This window comes from Gadus chalcogrammus, chromosome 1, assembly GCF_026213295.1.
Source record: "Gadus chalcogrammus isolate NIFS_2021 chromosome 1, NIFS_Gcha_1.0, whole genome shotgun sequence".
In the NCBI taxonomy this organism is placed as follows: Eukaryota; Metazoa; Chordata; class Actinopteri; order Gadiformes; family Gadidae; genus Gadus; species Gadus chalcogrammus.
Window position 1 is genome coordinate 11907044 of NC_079412.1, and position 19728 is coordinate 11926771.

Consider the following 19728-nt stretch of genomic DNA (forward strand, 5'->3'; position numbering starts at 1 on the left):
CAATGTCATATTTAAGCTAATGGGCGTAGCCAGTTCTGGAGGGACACTCTAGTCATGCACCCGTATCAGCTCACTGTTAACGAGGTCCAATAAAAACACGTACACTGAGAAGCGGACTCAAGACCCATCTTTTCTCTACTGCCTACTCTTAGCCCACCTGTATGTCTGTTGTTTTACCAACACCGCCCCTTAATGTGAAGCGTCTCTGATTCCTAGAACAGCCCTATATAAATCCCATTCATTATTATCTCACACACACACACAAAGTTAGGTGTGCCGAGCAGAAACATGCCCACCCCAGCCTTCACCTGCTTTGGTTCTGCTCCGTACTTTATGTAACATACACGATGGGTTGAGCTACCTAATGAACCCAATGGGGGATTGTATAGTGCTCCCTGTTGTCAAATGTTAGTATGCTGTTGGTATTCTGTATCTGACATCTGTACGTCATGCTGTACATCCCACAGCAGGGAGCACCAGAAAGAGTGGATCTATACGGCCACACTCAATTGTATTACAATTCTATGCAAGAAATGGTTAAATCTATGACATGAGTGATTCCTAACAGAATTCAGATTAGGCACCTATCTCAAACTGAATGTGATGCATTTTAAATAAAAATTAGATGGGGAATTGCGATACCTCTGGTGTAAACTTTAGTTTTGATTAAAAATAGAATAGAAAAATGGAACTCAATAGATTCTGGTGTTATTGGTGGTATCTTAGCTAATTAATTCATAAATTAAATTTCAATGCAATGAATGCATGTCTGAAGCTCCATGCATGTCTGAGGAACAACCCACCATCGCCACACACACAGACACACACAAACACACCCACCCACACACACAAACACAAACACACACACACACACAAACCCAACCATACACAAACCCACCCACCCACACACGCACCCGATAAAGCTGGCTGGCTCAGTGCTGCAGCTCAACTGAACATGCATATGGATTGATCACATGTCCTCTTAGGATGCTAATTAACTGTGATTAAAATCAGCACCAATGACTTCTCTATACGGTTCAATGGTAAATCATGACCTTTTGTATGAACACCCTCTGCTTCAATGGACATCCACGGACACAGACTCAGCCACTGGAATCAATGTGTTTAGCCTATGGACATATTAAGTTAGGTAGCTCTCATGTTCCGATGGAGTGGAGGCATATAGGGCCAGTATATGTGGTCTCCAAGCACTCCCCCGAGCCTTTTCTCCTGCTCATTGAACTCAATGTTCCAGTGACACCTCCTTCTCCACCAATATCCCTTCTGTCTCCCGGCTTCGCTCTGTCTCACTTGGCTTGCAGGTCCCACAGGAATGCATTGGCTGGAACCATGTGTGTGTGTGTGTGTGTGTTTGTGTGTGAGTCTGTGTGTATGTGTGTGTCTGTGTGGGTTTTTCGGTTTGTGTGTGTGTGTGTGTCTGTGTTTGCGTGATTGTGTGTATGTGTCTGTGTGTATGTGTGTGGGCTTTTGTGTGTGTGTCTGTCCGTGTGTGCGTGATTGTGTGTGTGTGTGTATGTGTGTTTGTGTGTGTCTGTGTATGTATGTGTGGTTGTGTGTTTGTGTGAATGTGCGTGTGCTTGTGTGTTATTCCAGCTGATCCATCTCATCTAAAGAGAGGGAGAGATGATCAGGGAGGAGGGTGTGGGTGTAGGAGTAGGAATGAAATTAGGATTCAAGCGATGCATTGCTGATTATCAACAGAATATTCTAATCTCTTTAGGCCCCATGAAAACGGCATGAGCCATACCACTTGTTTCCACAATAGTGAGATTATTAATACTGTTTTATATTGCTCATTCAGCAATTTTTTTTAGATACATGTCATTAACGTGCGTGCAGGGCTTAGGCGTTTGTGCGCAGGGATGCCTGAAGGCATGACATTGGGGTTTAAATCCAGGACCTTTCAGCTTTCACTCAAAATCCCCCTGAAGCTAATTCATTAACTCCAACTCCAAGGCTAAAGGAGAGAAACAGAGAACATGCTGCCGACTCAGAGTTGAGAAGGAGGGCAGACTATGTGGCAGGGACTGTTTATGGTTGTCTGACAGTGTCGTACGAGACTGGGGCTGCTACAGGGGGAACGCTAGCTATGTCTACCAGGACACAACACAATTCGGAAAGCAAAAACTGGGATTCAATAAAACCCAGTTCATTTGCAACACATCAAGTATCAATACCCGGTCTCAGACGATTCCTCGTATTTCATCTAAGGAGCGATGTGATGGCCACTTCATATCCTTCCCATTCCCTCCACCTATAAGCTGCTTGATGTAGCATGTTTTTTTTTCTTTTGCTTTTCAATATCTCCCTGTTTGCTTTCCAGCTGAAAATATTATGCATAAATAAAAGCCGATGGGATAAGGAGACGAGCAGTCAAGGACATTTAAATCCTTTAGAGATTCCATAGCTTCAGAGAGCGAAATAAATAAGAAATTAACAAATAATTTAGGCTCCCATAGGTAGCATTCCTCCAGTATTGCACCCCACTTTGTATTCCCTCTGAATATGGATTGATCTTTATTTCTCGCTGTATTCATTTACCTGAAAAGCCGAGTTGACATTCTCTCAGAAATGTCACGAATTCCAATTGCTCATGAATGCTGCGGTTTATCACAGGTGGATCTCACCCGGTTTAGTTTTTGAGCTGCTCCGGAACGAAAGAATAAACACAATATAGGTTTCTGTTCATGAATAGATTACTTCAAACCAACTATAGTTAAGATGCCTTCGTGACTTTAACGTTGAGCACATTATGCCTTACGATTACATTCAAAAATAATAATAATAAGCCTGTTGCCTTAATACACCCCAAGCACAGTACCCAGTGCCAAACCAAAATATACAAAATACCTGGCCAGAAAATGTAGATGTAAGTAGTACTTTGGTTATCGTGCCAATACTATTTTTATTGTGTGCTTGGAGAAAGTGCTCCGCATAGCTATTTTCCTTTGCAAGAACTGCAGTCCAAACTCTGAAGGAGTGCAGAACCGTTCTCAATCTATGCATGGAAAAACTCAATGGCCATCGCCATGACGATATAAATCAGGGAAGTCTAAAGTGGCAAAGGCGCAAGAGTGATAGAGTGAGAGTGAGAGGAAAAGAGCGAACAAGAGATAGAGAGAGGGAAAGAGAGAGGTAGCGAGAAAGAGAGGGAGAGAGAGAGAGAGCGAGGGAGAGAGAGCTAACGAAATCGAGGGAGAAGAGAGAGCGAGAGAGAGTGACAGAGAGCAAGAGAGCGAGAGAGAGAGAAGAGATATGAATGCTTTTAACCCTTCAACCTCAGGCACTAGATTCCATAAATTGTGCCATCAATTATTAAGCGAAATCGGTTTTAACGTGCCAAGACCTAATGCAACAAGCAGGAAATGAGGCGGAGCGATAAAGTGACCAGCGTGGGTCCGGAGTGGGGCCCCGCGGGGCGCCCTCCGACGCGAGGCCGGTCTAGAGTGCAGCAACACGTCAGACAAGGGGCCCATCCCTCTCGGAGCGACCGAGCCATTAGCAGCCGTACGAGTAACTAAATAATAGACATTTCCCCTGGATAATGAGTGGAGAGGTGCCCCCAGAAGGAGCCTGGGGTTGAATCAAAGTGATGACTGCCTCAGCGACACGAGAGCAACAGAAAGAATGGCAGCAGCCAGCCAGCCACTGGACGTGGACAGCTAGTGTCTCCTCCACAGTACTCTCAGTGTAATGGGTCACGTCTCCGCCCCTGATTGCTTTGGTGCTCTCGATGCGTCACGGTCACGTTCAAGTGATTCGTATGAGTCAATGCATGCGTTTATGCATGAGTAGGCCTACAATATAAACAACAGTTTTGTATTGCCTCTCAAATTGTATGATCCTGAAAACACCTATTAATCAGGATATATTGGAGGCAAGTCGTACTGGGAACAGAGCTATAGGTTCATTGGGGGGCTTTTGTGTGCGTTCCGCTTTACCGGTGTCAGCAAATGGGTTTCACTCATGGCAAAGCAGTGGGTGGAAATATATGAAAATAGCATCTTGCAAATCCGAAACACGCCATATTATCTAACTGAGATAGTAGTCTGCAATGGATTTAACATCGACCAAATGAATAAGGCAGCGTAAAACGCCTCTAACTAACAGCAGCTGCCGGGGAGTTTTTCATCCCAGTTATTCTACAGAAAAGTAAAAAGTGTTTGAGACAAACCGATGTCTGCCTCTTTAGTCCTTAACAAGCCCCCCTCTGAACCACGTATCGACCGAAGAGCCCGGCAGTGACGTTCAGGCACGCCGAACAATAAACACAGTGGCAGTGACAAATATCTGCTGCTGCTGCTCCCGCCATCGCTCACCGCACGTCTGCAATCTCATCAGCGCTGCACACACCAGGGGGGGCTAAAGCGGCGTTCCCGCACGCGGGCCGACACCGCCGCCGGGGGAGGGGGGGGCAGGGGCGACACGCACGCACGCACGCACGCGCGCGCACGCACGCGCGCACGCACGCACGCACGCACGCACGCACGCACGCACGCACGCACGCACGCACGCACGCACGCACGCACGCACGCACGCACGCACGCACGCACGCACGCACGCACGCACGCACGCACGCACGCACGCACGCACGCACGCACGCACGCACGCACGCACGCACGCACGCACGCACGCACGCACGCACGCACGCACACACACACACACACACACACACACACACACACACACACACACACACACACACACACACACACACACACACACACACACACACACACACACACACACACACACACACACACACACGCCGCCTGGAAAATCATCGGATTACGGTATAATGGGATCCACTCTACAGGATGGTTTAAATTACCATTGACGGAGTTGATGGAAAACGCAATTTAGAACAAACATGGTGCTCAGCCCGTAAATGCTGTTTGCATGAAAGAATCAGACGTTGGTGAGGCGCTGCGGTGGCTCGCTTGTCTCTCTTTGAAGATGGACGAGTTCAGGGCCGGCTGTTGTTGGGAGGGTGCTTCTGGCCAGCTCCTCTGAATGGTCACTCAAGTGGACTACAAGTGAAGCCCCAGATGAGGTTTTGCCATTTGGGCATGTGTGTATGTGTGTATGTGTGTATGTGTGTATGTGTGTATGTGTGTGTGTGTGTGTTTGTGCTTGATGGGTGCGTGTATGTACATGGGTGCGTGTATGTATGTGTGAGTGTGTAGTTTGTGTACAATAGTGTGTGTGAGTGTGTGTGTGTGTATATATGTGTGTGTGTATGTGTGTGTGTGCACCAATGCTTAACCCAGGTTCAAGTGGAAACAAATAGCCCCCCCCCACATGTTTTATTGAACAAAACAAAAACAACATGTGTGAACCTTGCCACCGCCAACACAACAGCCAATACACAGAGCGGCTTCCATCCGTCAGAACCCCCTAGCCGCTATTCAGGGCTTTCCTTTACCTGAATGCCATCACACAGCGGACGAGGCTTCATAATAGACGTATAATCTCACCACCTCGGGAACAACATAAACTAAAGTAAATGTCAGCACACACTCCCAATTGCAACAACAAAAAAACGATTTGTTTGTTAAAAACTCGCGGCGTGGTATTAAAAAAAAAAAAGAACGAAAAAAGAAGGCAGCTGCTATCTCTGCAGTCTCAAGGGGCTAGTTAATTATAGAAAGATAATCTCCTGCAATATGCGGAGGGATTAAGACGTTGCAAACCCCTAGAATGGGAATATGGTAAAGGCTCGGTAGTCACGGGCTGGAAGGAGTTGGCAGCGTGCACCGGGAAGGAAGGGGGCACAGAGGAGGGAGAGAAGGAGGTGCACTTGTTGTCATGCTAATCAGCACGTGGATCAGGAAGACGCCCCCCCCCCCCCCCCCCCCCCCCCCCCCCCCCCCCCCCGCCCGCTGCTTAATGTCACGTCACGCATTAGCCGGCAATTATATTATGCTGATTATGACCATTTATCTCCGGCGATTGGGGATCCCTCCCGACACTGAGTTTCCGTAGAAACAATATCGCCCTGTCAGAGGGAAGGAGAGGAGGACGCTGAAGAAGACCAATGCCGCAAAGAGAATTGAAATCTGGGCATGCTTCGTAGGCATGGGTCTGCGAGAGCACATAAGGAACAGCTTCCAGGATCCCCCCGCCTCCCCCATCCGGGGGGGGGGGGGCGATAAAGACAACGGGGGTATGAGAAGGGTAGTGAGCTGTGCTTGATGCCCAGCCAGCAGCCGGCTCCTCGGGCTGGGGCCACGGCAGACACCAGGGGATCCCCGTTCCCGGCCTCCTCCGGCTCGCCCTTGTAACCAGAGCACGCAGAAACACTCCATATACAAAAAACGAATTACCCCCTACTGATGCCGGGGAGAAAGGCAAAACCCCAGGATGGGGGCGGGGGAGGAAGGAAACAAAAACACATCCCTGCCGGTGGGATTTGCGGATTGTTCCAGTGGCATTGAAAGCAGCGGAGGGAAAACCAGCTTCCAAAAAAACAGCTTTAAGGCCCCTGTGTTATTTTCATCGCACATTCCTTTGCTGGATGAGATGCTCCAGTAGGAGACACACTTACACAATGCAAGCAGGAGCTGCTTTGGTGAGGTGGGCCGGTCTGATAAGACAGGAGGAACAGCAGGAGCAAAAGACGACTGGAAGCAGCACAGAAGGGATTGCATTTTTTGGATTCTATGTAAAGTTAAAAAGTGTTGCGTAAAGTATATGTCTATTGGTGTATGTGTGTGAGGGTGGCTGGATGGAGGTTTTATGGTGTAAATATCCGGCAGGCTTTTTGGTCCTGCAACCTGGATAAAGCTGTTGCAGATATTACAAGGCCTGGTACTGCAGCCCCCCTGCGAGAGGAGAATGTCAGTGTGTGTGTTGCTCAGACAAAGAAAGCATAGGGGCGGAATGAGCGAGACACGTTAAGTGACATGAACAGAGAGAGCCTGAGATGAGAGGGAATATTTCAGAGAGGGAAAGAGACAAGCTGGAAAAAATGTAAAGGCTGGCTGATGCATTTTTTACTTTGTGAGGTGTGTGTCTGTTTGTGCTTGTGTTTGTGTAAGTGCATTAGTGTGTTTGTATCTGTGTGTGTGTGTGTGTGTGTGTGGGGGGGAGGGCAAAGCCCTAAAGGGCCCAGGGAGTTTGCCCATAAAACACTGGGACAGTCCCAGGGAATACCCCAAACACTAGAGGGGGCAGGTACAAAAAAACCTGCCTCACTGATTCAGTATGAACGCATTAGCGCATACTTAGCTTCAGCGTGGCGCCATTAGCAGCACACTCAGCGATTAACTTCGCGGACCATAGACTAGCCTCCTGCCCGGTAATGCCCGGGCGTTCTCCAGAGTGGTGTGGCGGTAGGAAAAAGCAGCATGAAGTAATGCGATACGAGACAGCTTGACACCACTGGCCGTCATGAGTTTACCTTGGATGGGGTTGGGGGCGGCCGTGGTGTGTAGCAGGGGAAGCGGCGTTATTTAGCGTTGATATTACGACATTAGCCGAAGACTGCCTCCATCAGATTGATGGGACATGTTCAATGGCTCCAGGGACACAGCGATAGTGAAGCAGGGGTGGCGGGGAGGTGGGACGAGTTGGGGGGGGGGGGGGGGGGGGGGGGGGGGGGGGTGCCGGGCGGCGAGGGATGGGTTGGAGGCTGGGGTCGGTCTGGGATCTACGGAGGCTGCAGAGAGACAGATGGGATCGTGTCTGCAGTGACCTTGCAGAGTTAATATTCCGCCCTCCCCCCCTCTCCACCGGTTCTTGTCAGTTGGCTCGTCATCAAAGGTGCCAGGGTTGTTAGCATGGCGACGGGTTCGTCTTCTGAGGCACTGGTTACCGGGGTGATGGAGTGCTGAGATCTGCCGCCGCCGCCGCTGCCGCCGCCGCCGTGGCTAAAGTACTAGCCTTGTTAAAGAAAGAGAAAGGAACAGAGTGAGGGGAGCCACGGTTTGAACCCTGAGATGAGTGGATGCCGGCCGCTCGGTGTGTATTTATTCATGAATAATTATGAATGCACCTATGCACCAATGCCGACACACAAACAAACTGCAGATGTTCCATCTTGCAGTTAAGTAGACCAGGTAATGTGTGATAATACAGTATGCTCACATTTCTGTGTGTCACAGTCAGGTGCGACCAACCAATTGGGCGTGAGGTAGAACGCATTGACTTTGCCAGGTGGGAGCTTCTAAAATCCCATTTTAAATAATCACTCAAATCCACTGGCATTGATTTACGTGTTTTAATGAGCCACCTTTTTACTGATCGTTTCAGCACAGAAGAGTCCAAAACCAGTGACCATGGAAGAAGAAAAGCTATTGAACAGACGCCTCGGTGTCCAATTTGAGAGTGCTGTGGCTCACGTGGGTGTGGATGGAAGGTCTTCATTGTGTTGGTGAATGAAGAAGGCAATTATCTATTTATGTCATTATGTTTGCATACCTCCAAGTTACCATTTTATAAAATAATCATAATATTCACTTTTGCATAATAGATCGTATTTCCTTTTTGAAGAAAAGCAGAGAAGTACTGATGTGGTATTTCAGATGGCACTTTTTTTTTTTTTTATGTTGCATTTGTTTGGCTCTCAGAGTTTGTCACAAGAGATCTGTAAATCCCAAATAAATCTCTTTAATTACATATATCGGAGCCCTGCTCCCCAGTGTGTTGGGTATCCTGCAAATTAAAACAAAAGATTCAACCACAACACACAGTTAGATTGTAGACTCAACACACAAGTTAATTTAGATCTCGTATTATGTTAGTTCCCCTGTGCATCCTAACCGTGTGGGCATTTTTTTTTTGTTGGGCTGTTAGAAGTTATGCGGCTGTTCCCAGATTGTCCCAGGCTTTGTGGAATACCTAGCTTAATATATTTTCGAATGAATCCATCGGTCTTAGAAACGGATGGCGAGGCAGGAGTCACCCGAGGAAATACAGTCCAGAATGCAATCGGGAAGGTCAATGTTACTCACCACCCGCCGGAGAGGAAACCCAGATAAGGAAATAATCTAAAGCAGAGACCAAGGCCTAAACTTGAGCCCGACCCCATCACAACAGGCCCCATGTAAATCCTGGGGCTGTGCACATTTGCCTTTTTTGATTCAAAAAACCAAACCACAGGTGTTCTGCGAGGTTACGCGTCAATGTGTATCGACAAAAATGATACAAATATTTAGGCTTTATTCAAGGTTTTTCTCTGCTTCTGTTTTGTGCACAACACAGAAGCAGAACAACAGCGGGCCCAAAACCACCTTATCTAAACGTCCTTATCTCTCATTAGCCACGCTCTGCAGCGATGAGCAAGCCACGCAGGCGGAGGGGTTCGGTGATAACCCAATCCATCGAAATGAGGGAATTATTTTTATCAACTTTATCAGCGCGCCAGCTATTAAAAATTAGATGAAGACAAACAGCGTAATTCCCTGAAGTGCCCTTGTGCCGGCGCAGATTTCTGCAGCACAGCATGCGTTCGGCACCGCGGGGGGCGGAAGGGGTTAGGGAGGGGGGGGGCGGGATGAGGGAGAGGGGGGCTAGGGGATCATGGCGTAATCAGTCAAACAACAAAGCAAATCTCGAACTCCTCGGAGCCCGCAGCCCCTCCCTGGGTTCCACAAACCCTTGATATTTGCCAGGCTTATGATTTGTTCTGGGATCTGAGCAATAAGTGAAATCTCCTCCTGGCCTTGAAGCCAGATTGGATTGCACACAGAGACATTGTTGCACCTGGTACAGTCTGAGAGCTACAGAGGGAGGGAGGACGACAGAAAGACACGAGGCGTATTGACCACTTGATGGCTGCAGCGTTATCAAAACTCAGACATGTGATTTGTTACTTTAATGAAAGCGCCAAAACAGAGTCAAATGAACTGAGCTGAAGGAGTGCTGTGAACGGTGGGGTCTTCTGTGTCAAGGCGGGACCAGAGTACAGACAGGCCACATAGCTCCGCATTACGTTCCTCTGTTTGCTTTCCCTTCCAGGGTAAGCTAACCCTGGAGACAAACTGGAACGTATTTTGCGATGTAACATTACAAATTACCTGTTTTATTTGGGACAGGTAAACACATGAATCTCCAGCAACCCTAAGTTGATATAGCACTTTGCTTTGACATTTTATATTTACATTTACATTAGGGCAGATAGCAGACACTTATAGCCAAAGTGACTTACAATAAGTACATTTGTCAGAAGAAATACACTTTGACAAATGTCAAATGTACTTTGATATTTTGTTGTTAAGGGTGAAACTAAAACATCCTTTTCTATACCATCAACATGCTGATGTCTGCTTTCCCCTTTCTGTTCTCTCACCTTCCATTCAATGAGAAACAACGCCCACGATCAATGGACTGCATTTATATAGCGCTTTTCTAACCATTGGCCACTCAAAGCGCTTTACAATATTGCCTCACATTCACCATTCACGCACACATTCACGGCGGAGTCAACCATGCAAGGCGACAGCCAGCTCGTCGGGAGCTAACAGTCAGGGTTAGGTGCCTTGCTCAAGGACACCTCGACACTCAGCTAGGAGGAGCCGGGGATCGAACCAACAACCTTCAGGTTACCAGCCAACCCCCTCTACCTCCTGAGCTACTGCCGCCCCATAATAGCTGCTTGTCTTTTTTTTACATCTTAAGGAGCAATTTTAATTTGGTCTACTAGCCTCCTCACAAAGAGTTCTGACCGTGGGAGGATGTTAGCTATTTCTCAAGTACACTTAGGCAATACAAATGAAACACATTGTCACACACTCGTTCACATTATACAACACATTTTCTACCCGGTTTGGCAACATGTTCTCTTCATTTATAAGACACCTGGATTTCCTTTTTTTCTAAACCTGAGTGCCATTCTAGGTTTCCTCTGAACTAAAATTAAAGCAACCCAATCTTGTCTAACCTAATGCAGTCAGACCAGCCAGTAAGAACACGGCCGTCATGGCCACTCACTGAGAGAGCCTTTCTCGAAGACACAACCCCGTCTCCACTTTTTTAATGAGTAGGCCTCCAGAAAGTAGAGGGAGAACAAATACATCACCTGCCACCAACCGCCTGAGGGTTTTCAAGTCCCAGTGGCATTTTGATAGCACCACTTTTGCAATAATTAACAGAGCCAACTTTTTTATTGTAAAGAATGGTGTTGAATGATTTTATAATTGATTATTAGCAACATTGAGTCACACATTCAACTATTCAACAAATTTTCCCAAATGCACAATCTCAGCGTGCAAAGTAGGACTGACAAAAGGTCTACCTAGTCTGTATATAATATATAGCTAAAGAAAAATTATAAAATGTGCTCCTAAGAACGAATTATCTCGAATAAGAAGAGAGAACGATGTGACCACATCTATGAGTGAATCCATCCATCACTTATGTTCTATTTAAAGAATTCCAATCTTCTCTTCTTTTGAATTGAATCATGGAAAGAATGTAGCCCTCCAATCAAATTATCCAATCACTATCGATGAGGCGCAAATGTTGGACAAAATAGATAACTCAGAAAGTTTTAATATGAAAGCTGCAGTTATATTTTTAATCTCCACTCCCCTTTTATCCCAAATAGAGCAATGCAATTTACAAGTGCATAATGACACAACCTGCTGAAGAGAAAAGTCCATAGTTGTACAAAATGGTTCCGCAAGAGAGACTCTTCATTTTGCTAGCTTCAGCACTCAATAGCGCCCTGATTAAAGGCAACTCTATTCCATCGATTGAAAAACAAAGTGAGAGAGTCCAAAAAAACATACCCTAAAGCGGTGAGCGGGTCCAGCCCCCCTCCTCCATCTCCGCTGTGGAAAGAGTACGTTCTTTTCCGGGGGCCCTCTTGGTCCATAGGCTGTCTGGGCACAGTGGGGGCCTAGGGCCTCGCTCGGCGGGACTGGGCGACCACGCTCTGTTACCTTATCCAATCAGCTTGGAGAGTACTTGCTCCTTGTAGAGCACCATGGAGGGCAGCCAGCAGATAAATTGAGTTACCTGTTCCAGAGATTGTTTCATTTTCGACCGGATGGCCGTCAGAGACCCTTGATAGAACTGCTAACCAGTCATCACCTCTGATGTCCCTCAGCATCTGTCTCCGTGGGCCCCCCATCGACACCACACCCACCACCTTCACCACCACCACCTCCACCACCTCCACCACCACCGTCTCCAACACCACCACCACCACCGACAGCAGCAGGACCAGGCAAGATGCTGCAACTGGTTTAATCCAACTAGCTCAGGACACCCACGGAAGGAACTCTACACCCAGAACATTTTGGTTTTAATGTGAGTCACTTGCATCAAAAGTGACTCACAGTGACTCGTTTTAGATTAGTAAGAAGCAGATGGGAGAGTCCTGCTCAAGGATGCATGACACTGGGACATTGGGCTGCAAACCCATAACCCTTCCACCTAGAGGCGAGCACCCTCACTACTAGACAATCTGCCCCCCATTGGCCCCCAACACTTCCTTTGTTACATATTCCCAGGAATATGTATGTGTTGAATGATCCATCCTCCTGTCTCCTCCCAGTGCCTCAGCTCCACGCTTTGGAAAGAGAGTACAAACGCCATCAATTTGGATGACGCACACACACACACACACACACACACACACACACACACACACACACACACACACACACACACCACCACCTGCACCAGCCCCGGCAACAACACAGCGCTCAGAGTCACGACTGTGATTCATCAACACGGCTGCGGCGATTTCCCCTTGAAATCGCCCCATCGTGTCTGTTAATCCCTATTGATCCGGACATGATGGACTGTGGGAGAGTTCCACGCCGCCAACATAAAATATATGAGTGGGGGGACAGAGAGGGAGAGGGTTGGAGGCTTGGGAAGTCGGCTCATCCCTCCCTGCCAGAAAGAGAGCGAGAGAGAGTGAGAGAGATTTAAAGGAGTGGCGTAAAGAAGCGACGTGTGGAGAGATGGGCAGGAGGGCTGGAAACAGATGAGTTGTTCCTTGGAAAGATCAACAGGATGGAGGAGGAGGAGGAGGTGGAGGAGGAGGAGCAGAAGAGATGGAGGATAAAAAAAAGAGATGACAGACGTGCAGATGGAGGATGCTGCTGATCAAAGGATACGGGAGAAAGGGGGGAGGGTTAAGATTGGGGGCTGGGTAATGGGGGAGGTGGGGGGGGGGGCTACAACTCCAGACATTCTTCGCCACACCACAGTCGTTTCACACAATTCACTTGTGTTCCGGCTCATGATGTTTTATAGCACAATCACAGGGAGCGAAGTAGTCAGTAGTGATCTCATTTCACAAGCCATATCCTCCGGTAATGTGAACACACAGGAAGAGGTGTGGGCATAACCGGGCGTCCAGTTACCACCCACATCGGCCCCTCCTCGCGCATAATTATCCATTAGAGGAGGCAAAGGGAAAAGGCAGCGGGCAGGGCATATTAATTCCTGCAAGCCCAAATTTAAATCAGTTAACAATCAAAGCCAAATGTGAGAGAGAGTGATGCGAGGAACAAAATCTCAACCAGGTTAGGCGAGGCGTCCCACATGCCTGGAGACGTGAGCAGTCGATCTTATGAGCTGGCCCACACTGGGGTGTGGTTTGAATGCATTAGCAGCATATGATCGCTCGGTGGTGAGATTTTTGCACACTGATGGGATGTATTAGGTTTGTCTTCGAGCCCAGGTAACGATTTATAGGTGGGCGACTGGATCGCCAACCACTAGATGGCGCACTCGCCTCTTTCTGCTCCGCTTAACATATACATCCACTAGATGGGGGTAACTTGAGTAAAGAGAGAAGCTGTCAGCGTCTGTGGACACTGCATGTGTGTTAAGCATAATACACATTTCCAAACTATGCAAAACCTGACCTTTAATTTCTCGGTTCAAACTTTCTCGGTTCAAACTTTCTCTAACAAGGTATCATCTTTTCCACTATTGGAGCAGAGGGCTTGGGAAATATAAAACTAAAGTGGCACCAAAAAAAAAAAAAACACTCAGAAAAATAAATCCAATTCATTCCAGTGCACATCCGGAGGGCAGCATTTACTCCTGGCATAAGAAAAAACAAACCTTAGTTGCACGAGCTGACTCACTCATATACAAGAGCGGGCCTTTTATAAAGAGATGGTATATGACAAATGCTAATTAGGACTGCAAGGTTCGTCATGAAACAGGCAGAGGTCACACAACACATGTTCACTAATCGTCGTACAGTAGGCTGGTCAGGTATGTAGATAGCAGAGTGTTCATTCTCCCAGTTCTTCATCGGGTAATTATGGTGCGCATTGTCATTAGGGGTCTAATATGTTGTCGATGAAATTGTGAGCTTCAGTATGTTGCTGCTTATTTGAATACATGGAAATGACTGAATAATGTTAGATAAAAGAGAAAGATCCTTCCCAAAAAAATCCAAATTAATTAAAACACTCATAAATGATTGCATTTACAAGATGCAACTTACTAACAATCCGATATGTTTTTTGTTTTTATTGTTCAATGAGAATATTTGAGTGTGTGTGTGTGTGTGTGTGTGTGTGTGTGTGTGTGTGTGTGTGTGTGTGTGTGTGTGTGTGTGTGTGTGTGTGTGTGTGTGTGTGTGTGTGTGTGTGTGTGTGTGTGTGTGTGTGTGTGTGTGTGCTATTAACCGAGGCCCAGGGAGATTCAACACAACTCAAGGGCAAGATAACAACAACACACACTTCCCTATGGTGGGGGTGGTGGTGGTGCTGTGGGGGGTGGGGGGCTATTTTCTGCACCAGATGGCCTGGAAGAAGAATCCCTTGCTACAGATGTGGGGGGGGGGGGGCACCGCCAGGGACCGACTCTAAGCCCTCCCATCAACTCTAACCCTGGATGATTTGACAGACGTATTTTGCATAGGCACATTTGATCACATGTATGTGAAGACGGGGATTTGTACAGCAGGGTGCACACCGCTTACATAAGAGGTTTGACAATGCTGCCTGTCACGCTCAAGAGGTGGAATCTCATGACAGTCTCACACCGCACATGTAGCGAGAGAGAGACAGACAGACAGACAGACAGACAGACAGACAGACAGACAGACAGACAGACAGACAGACAGACAGACAGACAGACAGACAGACAGACAGACAGACAGACAGACAGACAGACAGACAGACAGACAGACAGACAGACAGACAGACAGACAGACAGACAGACAGAGAGAGAGAGAGAGAGCCAGAGAAGAGAGACAGAGTGAGGGGGGGGGAAATGTAATGACAAACGCAGGTAGATACATTACCATACATGACATGAGAGAGACAACATTAATACAGACAAAGATCAGATGCAAACAAACAACAAACACTGCTGGGCTATAATTATACTAATATACATGAAACAGCATCCCCCACAATTCTAAATCTATTCTATAATCTTTTCTATCTTGTCGATTGATGCAGAATCCCAATATGATTAAAATGTTATATAATGTATCAAATAAAATCAGTTTCTCAATTAAATTTCAATGCCGCCGGATGAAAGCACATCCCTGCGTGGGACAGAGTTAAAATAGCCTTTGCTTAAATAATTTTTCCCAGGGCCAAATCAACCGTGACTTAAATCCATGCAAACAATATCTGGAAGCAACTTCTCCAGCAAATGCTTGAAAGCCAAAAGGTCCTATGTGCATGTGTGGGCGAATGTATCTCTTCAATGTTGGAGCCAGGCTGAACACTGGTCTAAAGATAGGACTGTGTGTAATTCACCAGCTGCAAGACGGGTGTCTGTTTTTATTTTTCTTCTTCCCCCAGAAGAAATCCATATGTGAAATGTGTTCGATCTAATCCCACCGCGCTGGTGGAGCGGGCAGAAGAAGGATCCACGTCAAACGCCACTGCCTGCCTCCGCGTCTCCACCTGCCTCCGCGTCTCCACCTGCCTCCACATCTCCACCTGCCTCCACATCTCCACCTGCCTCCACATCTCCACCTGCCTCCACATCTCCACCTGCCTTCACATCTCCACCTGCCTCCACATCTCCACCTGCCTCCACATCTCCACCTGCCTCCACATCTCCACCTGCCTCCACATCTCCACCTGCCTCCACATCTCCACCTGCCTCCACATCTCCACCTGCCTCTACATCTCCACCTGCCTCTACATCTCCACCTGCCTCTACATCTCCACCTGCATGGGGCCTCGCCTCGCAGGGGGTCGAGAAACACATTGTATTACTATCATCATAAAGAGAGAGAGAGAGACAGAGAGACAGAGAGAGAGAGAGAGAGAGAGAGAGAGAGAGAGAGAGAGAGAGAGAGAGAGAGAGAGCAAGAGAGAGAGAGGACAAGAGGAACCCCAGCAGCAGCACTGTCTAACTATCTGAATCCACGGGGGAACAACGTACCACAGGAGGGGAGAAGACGAGTGGGAGTCAGCCAAGGCCCCCCCCAGAGCACATATGGAGGAGCTGGGGATGAGCGAGGGGCGGGGGTGGGGGTGGTGATGTGGGTGGTGATGGGGGCGGGGGTGGGGGTGGGTGGATCGAAAGAAATGAGGGGAAGAGGAGGGCTCCTCGCGAGGCTAATTTACTGTGACAGAATTGGGAGATGTCAGGCAGCCATGACCAAGCGGCGTAGACAGCCTCCATACAGTCCAGCCCACGGTGAACAGTGTCAGCACCTCAAGAAAAGAAAACGGGGACACGTAGGACACGAGCAGCAAGCATGTGTGCATGAGAGAGAGAGAGAGAGAGAGAGAGAGAGAGAGAGAGAGAGAGAGAGAGAGAGAGAGAGAGAGAGAGAGAGAGAGAGAGAGAGAGAGAGAGAGAGAGATCTCAAGCGACTAAACTTAGACAAGAGACAAATGAGAGTGGGTGTTGTCCACAGACAGACAGAAACAGCTCATTACGAGAGTAGATGGGAGGATGAGCATGGCAAACACACATATATGAAGTAGAGAGGTTTTATGGGTGGCTTCATGCAATGAGAGGCTGGTAGCACGACATGTAGGGCTTGGGGAACTAACAATCATCTTCACGCGTAAACCTAAAGATTACAATAAAAAGCCACCTAAAAAATGGTTCTCTATCTCGTTTTAAAATGTAGCAGTTGAAGCAGATTGTTTATTTGATATATGGTATGTACTCGCATTATCCTGCAATTCCTGGGATATATCTTTACGGTTTAATATACTTTGTAGATGGGGACAGGATGACATTTGTGTGATTCTTGAAGTGTTCTTGCAAAGTGTACAGAGCAAAGTATATTTTTATGTAAAAAACAACACGTGTACACATTGTGTACACATACCAAATAGTATATATTCTTTAAAGATTATTGTTAGCGTGAGAGACAGGTTAGAGGGGGGAGCTATAAGAGAGAGAGACGATAATCAACCAGCATTATTATTTAACATCAACACAGGCAGACACAAGTGACAAACACACACAGAGGAGGGGATTGTAGGAGATTAGGCTGAGCTGTGTTGTTTTTTTTAGACCCTGCAAAAGCAGTGCGGGATGTTTGTCAAGCAGTCCTCTCATTTAGGAAGAGCAGAAATCCAGAAGGGGACATTTTACTTTTCTGAGCGAAAAGAGCTAGGGCAATTTATTTCTTCCCGAAGAGTCTTGTAAAGGAGAATTTGAGGAAGATAAGGTTTGGACGGATCAGTTTAAAGTAGACCCAGGTGGAATGCAACTGGCAGGGAAAAAGCTTTGCACTGAAGGGGAAGAGACTCGGGTTGCTGTTCACCTTTTTATTGGAGTGGACTATTCAGTTTGGAAGTGCCATTTTCGGGAAATGGGGATTGCCTGAGTGATTTACCCGAATTCAGAGTTGTGACTTCCAACAGATGAAAGCCCAATTTAAATTATCTGTTATATCAGAGAAGACATTTCGAGCGTTGCATATTGGAGCAGGACCAACATTAATTTAAGGTAATCTCACATTCTCATGCGTCAGTGGTCATGTCACATTTGTGGTTATATTCATTTTAACTTTTCAATATGTGCTATTTTTTTTACGAGGAGTCGAGTCTCATCTTTGATACTAAAAAGAAAATATGATCATGCATTGCTGTCATCAGAATTAGTTTAGATGTATCCTCTTTTATTTGGCAACAGACAATAGGGCATACATATGCATGTAACCATATAATGTATGTTAATCTAGTAAGGTATAGTTAGGTTAGGTATAGGTTTAAGAATGCTACTAATATCACATATCTCTCCTCTGATCTCTAGGGCCGTTCAGAGGGGCGGGGTGGGGGGCCACACACTCCTTCAGGAACCCAAGAAGCGCTGGACAAGATGAGCTCCAGGCCACGCCCGGGCCTCGCTCTGCTGCTGCTCTGCTTCCTCCTGCCAGGGTCCGAACAGATCTGTCCCTCCGTGTGCATGTGCACCGCGGACACGCTGAGCTGCGCCTCCAGCGGCCTCCGCCGGCTCCCTCGCAACATGCCGTCCTCCCCGCTCACCTTGGACCTCAGCTTCAACCATATGAGCATGCTGGTGCCCAGAGGCTTCGCCAGCATGCCCAGGCTGGAGACCCTGCGGATCACCCACAATCAGCTCACCTCGCTGGGTCCCGACGTCTTCTACAACGCCTCGGGCCTGCGCCACCTGGACCTGTCCTCCAACAAGCTGCGTGTGATGGAGCAGCACTACTTCCAGGGCCTGTGGCGGCTGGAAGAGCTGGTCCTCTTCAACAACCAGATCACCCAGGTGGAGGGCGCCACGCTCAACGGGCTGAGAAGCCTAAAGAAGGTCTACTTCAGCCTCAACCAGATCACAGACTTCCCGTTCTTCTCCATCCGGGAGCACAGTCACCCCTTCCTGACCATGCTGGACCTCTCGTCCAATCGGCTGGCCACGCTGCCGTGGGAGGACGTGAAGGCCCTGCCCGGGACGGTGCAGCGGGGGCTCTTCCTCCACAACAACACGCTGCTGTGCGACTGCTCCATGTACGGCATGTTCTGGCACTGGGAGATGAAGGGCTTCGACTCCCTGAAGGACTTCTACGAGGACTACATGTGCACGGTGCGCGGCGACTCCCGCTCCATCATCCACTTCCTCCGGCAAAGGCGCGTCTTCCAGAACTGCACCGTGGGCAAGTCGCAGTCCCTGCAGGCCACCGTCCTGCTCTCCAACCTGGTGATATTCGAGGGGGAGCGGGCGAGTATGGACTGCTACACGTCCCTCGGCACCAAGGACCCCTGGTACGTGTGGCTCACCCCCGGCCAGGGCTACATGAACCAAAGCGCCACTAACGACAGCCTCATCAGCGTGTTCGCCAACGGCACCCTGGAGATCCCGGCGGCCAGGCTCAACGACTCGGGCCTCTACGTGTGCACGGCGGTGGACCAGCAGCAGATGGTGAACGCCACGCGCGAGTTCAACCTGACGGTGGTGCGGCCGCCGGCCGAGACCTTCAGCACGGGCTACACCACGCTGCTGGGCTGCGCCGTGACCACCGTGCTCATCCTCATGTACCTCTACCTGACGCCGTGCCAGTGCGGCTGCTGCAGCCCGCCGGGCCCCCCCGCCGACCCCGTCTCCATCTACAGCCCGGTGGCGTACAGCGGCGTGCCCCCCGCGGGCGGCCCGGAGGAGCAGGTGCTGCAGCGGGTGCAGAGCCGGCGCGTGGCGTTCCTGGAGCCGCTGATGATCGAGCAGAACCAGAACGGGCGCACCAAGGGGAACGAGACCACGCTTCCGGTTCAGTGGTGCTGGGACAACGCCGTGATGAACGAGACCGCCTTTTTGGACGGGGTCCTTAAGGTCTGA

General features: G+C 48.5%; 1 protein-coding gene across 1 annotated transcript; it reads left to right on the forward strand.

Moving 5' to 3' along the window:
* The first annotated feature begins 6099 nt into the window (after positions 1 to 6099).
* On the forward strand, positions 6100 to 19728 carry LOC130394426 (amphoterin-induced protein 3). The gene is made up of 4 exons (XM_056604770.1): positions 6100 to 6187; positions 8127 to 8130; positions 15759 to 16152; positions 18187 to 19728. Exons 1-4 carry the CDS (start codon positions 6100 to 6102, stop codon positions 19726 to 19728), a joined length of 2028 nt encoding a protein of 675 aa, XP_056460745.1.

What these genes read in the sequence shown, in the direction of transcription:
- LOC130394426 (XM_056604770.1), top strand. Translation starts at nt 6,100, where the DNA reads ATGGGTCTGCGAGAGCACATAAGGAACAGCTTCCAGGATCCCCCCGCC. An exon ending in CCTGCATGGGGCCTCGCCTC is followed by an intron (nt 16,153 to 18,186) that starts GCAGGGGGTCGA and finishes TCTGATCTCTAG; the next exon opens with GGCCGTTCAGAGGGGCGGGG.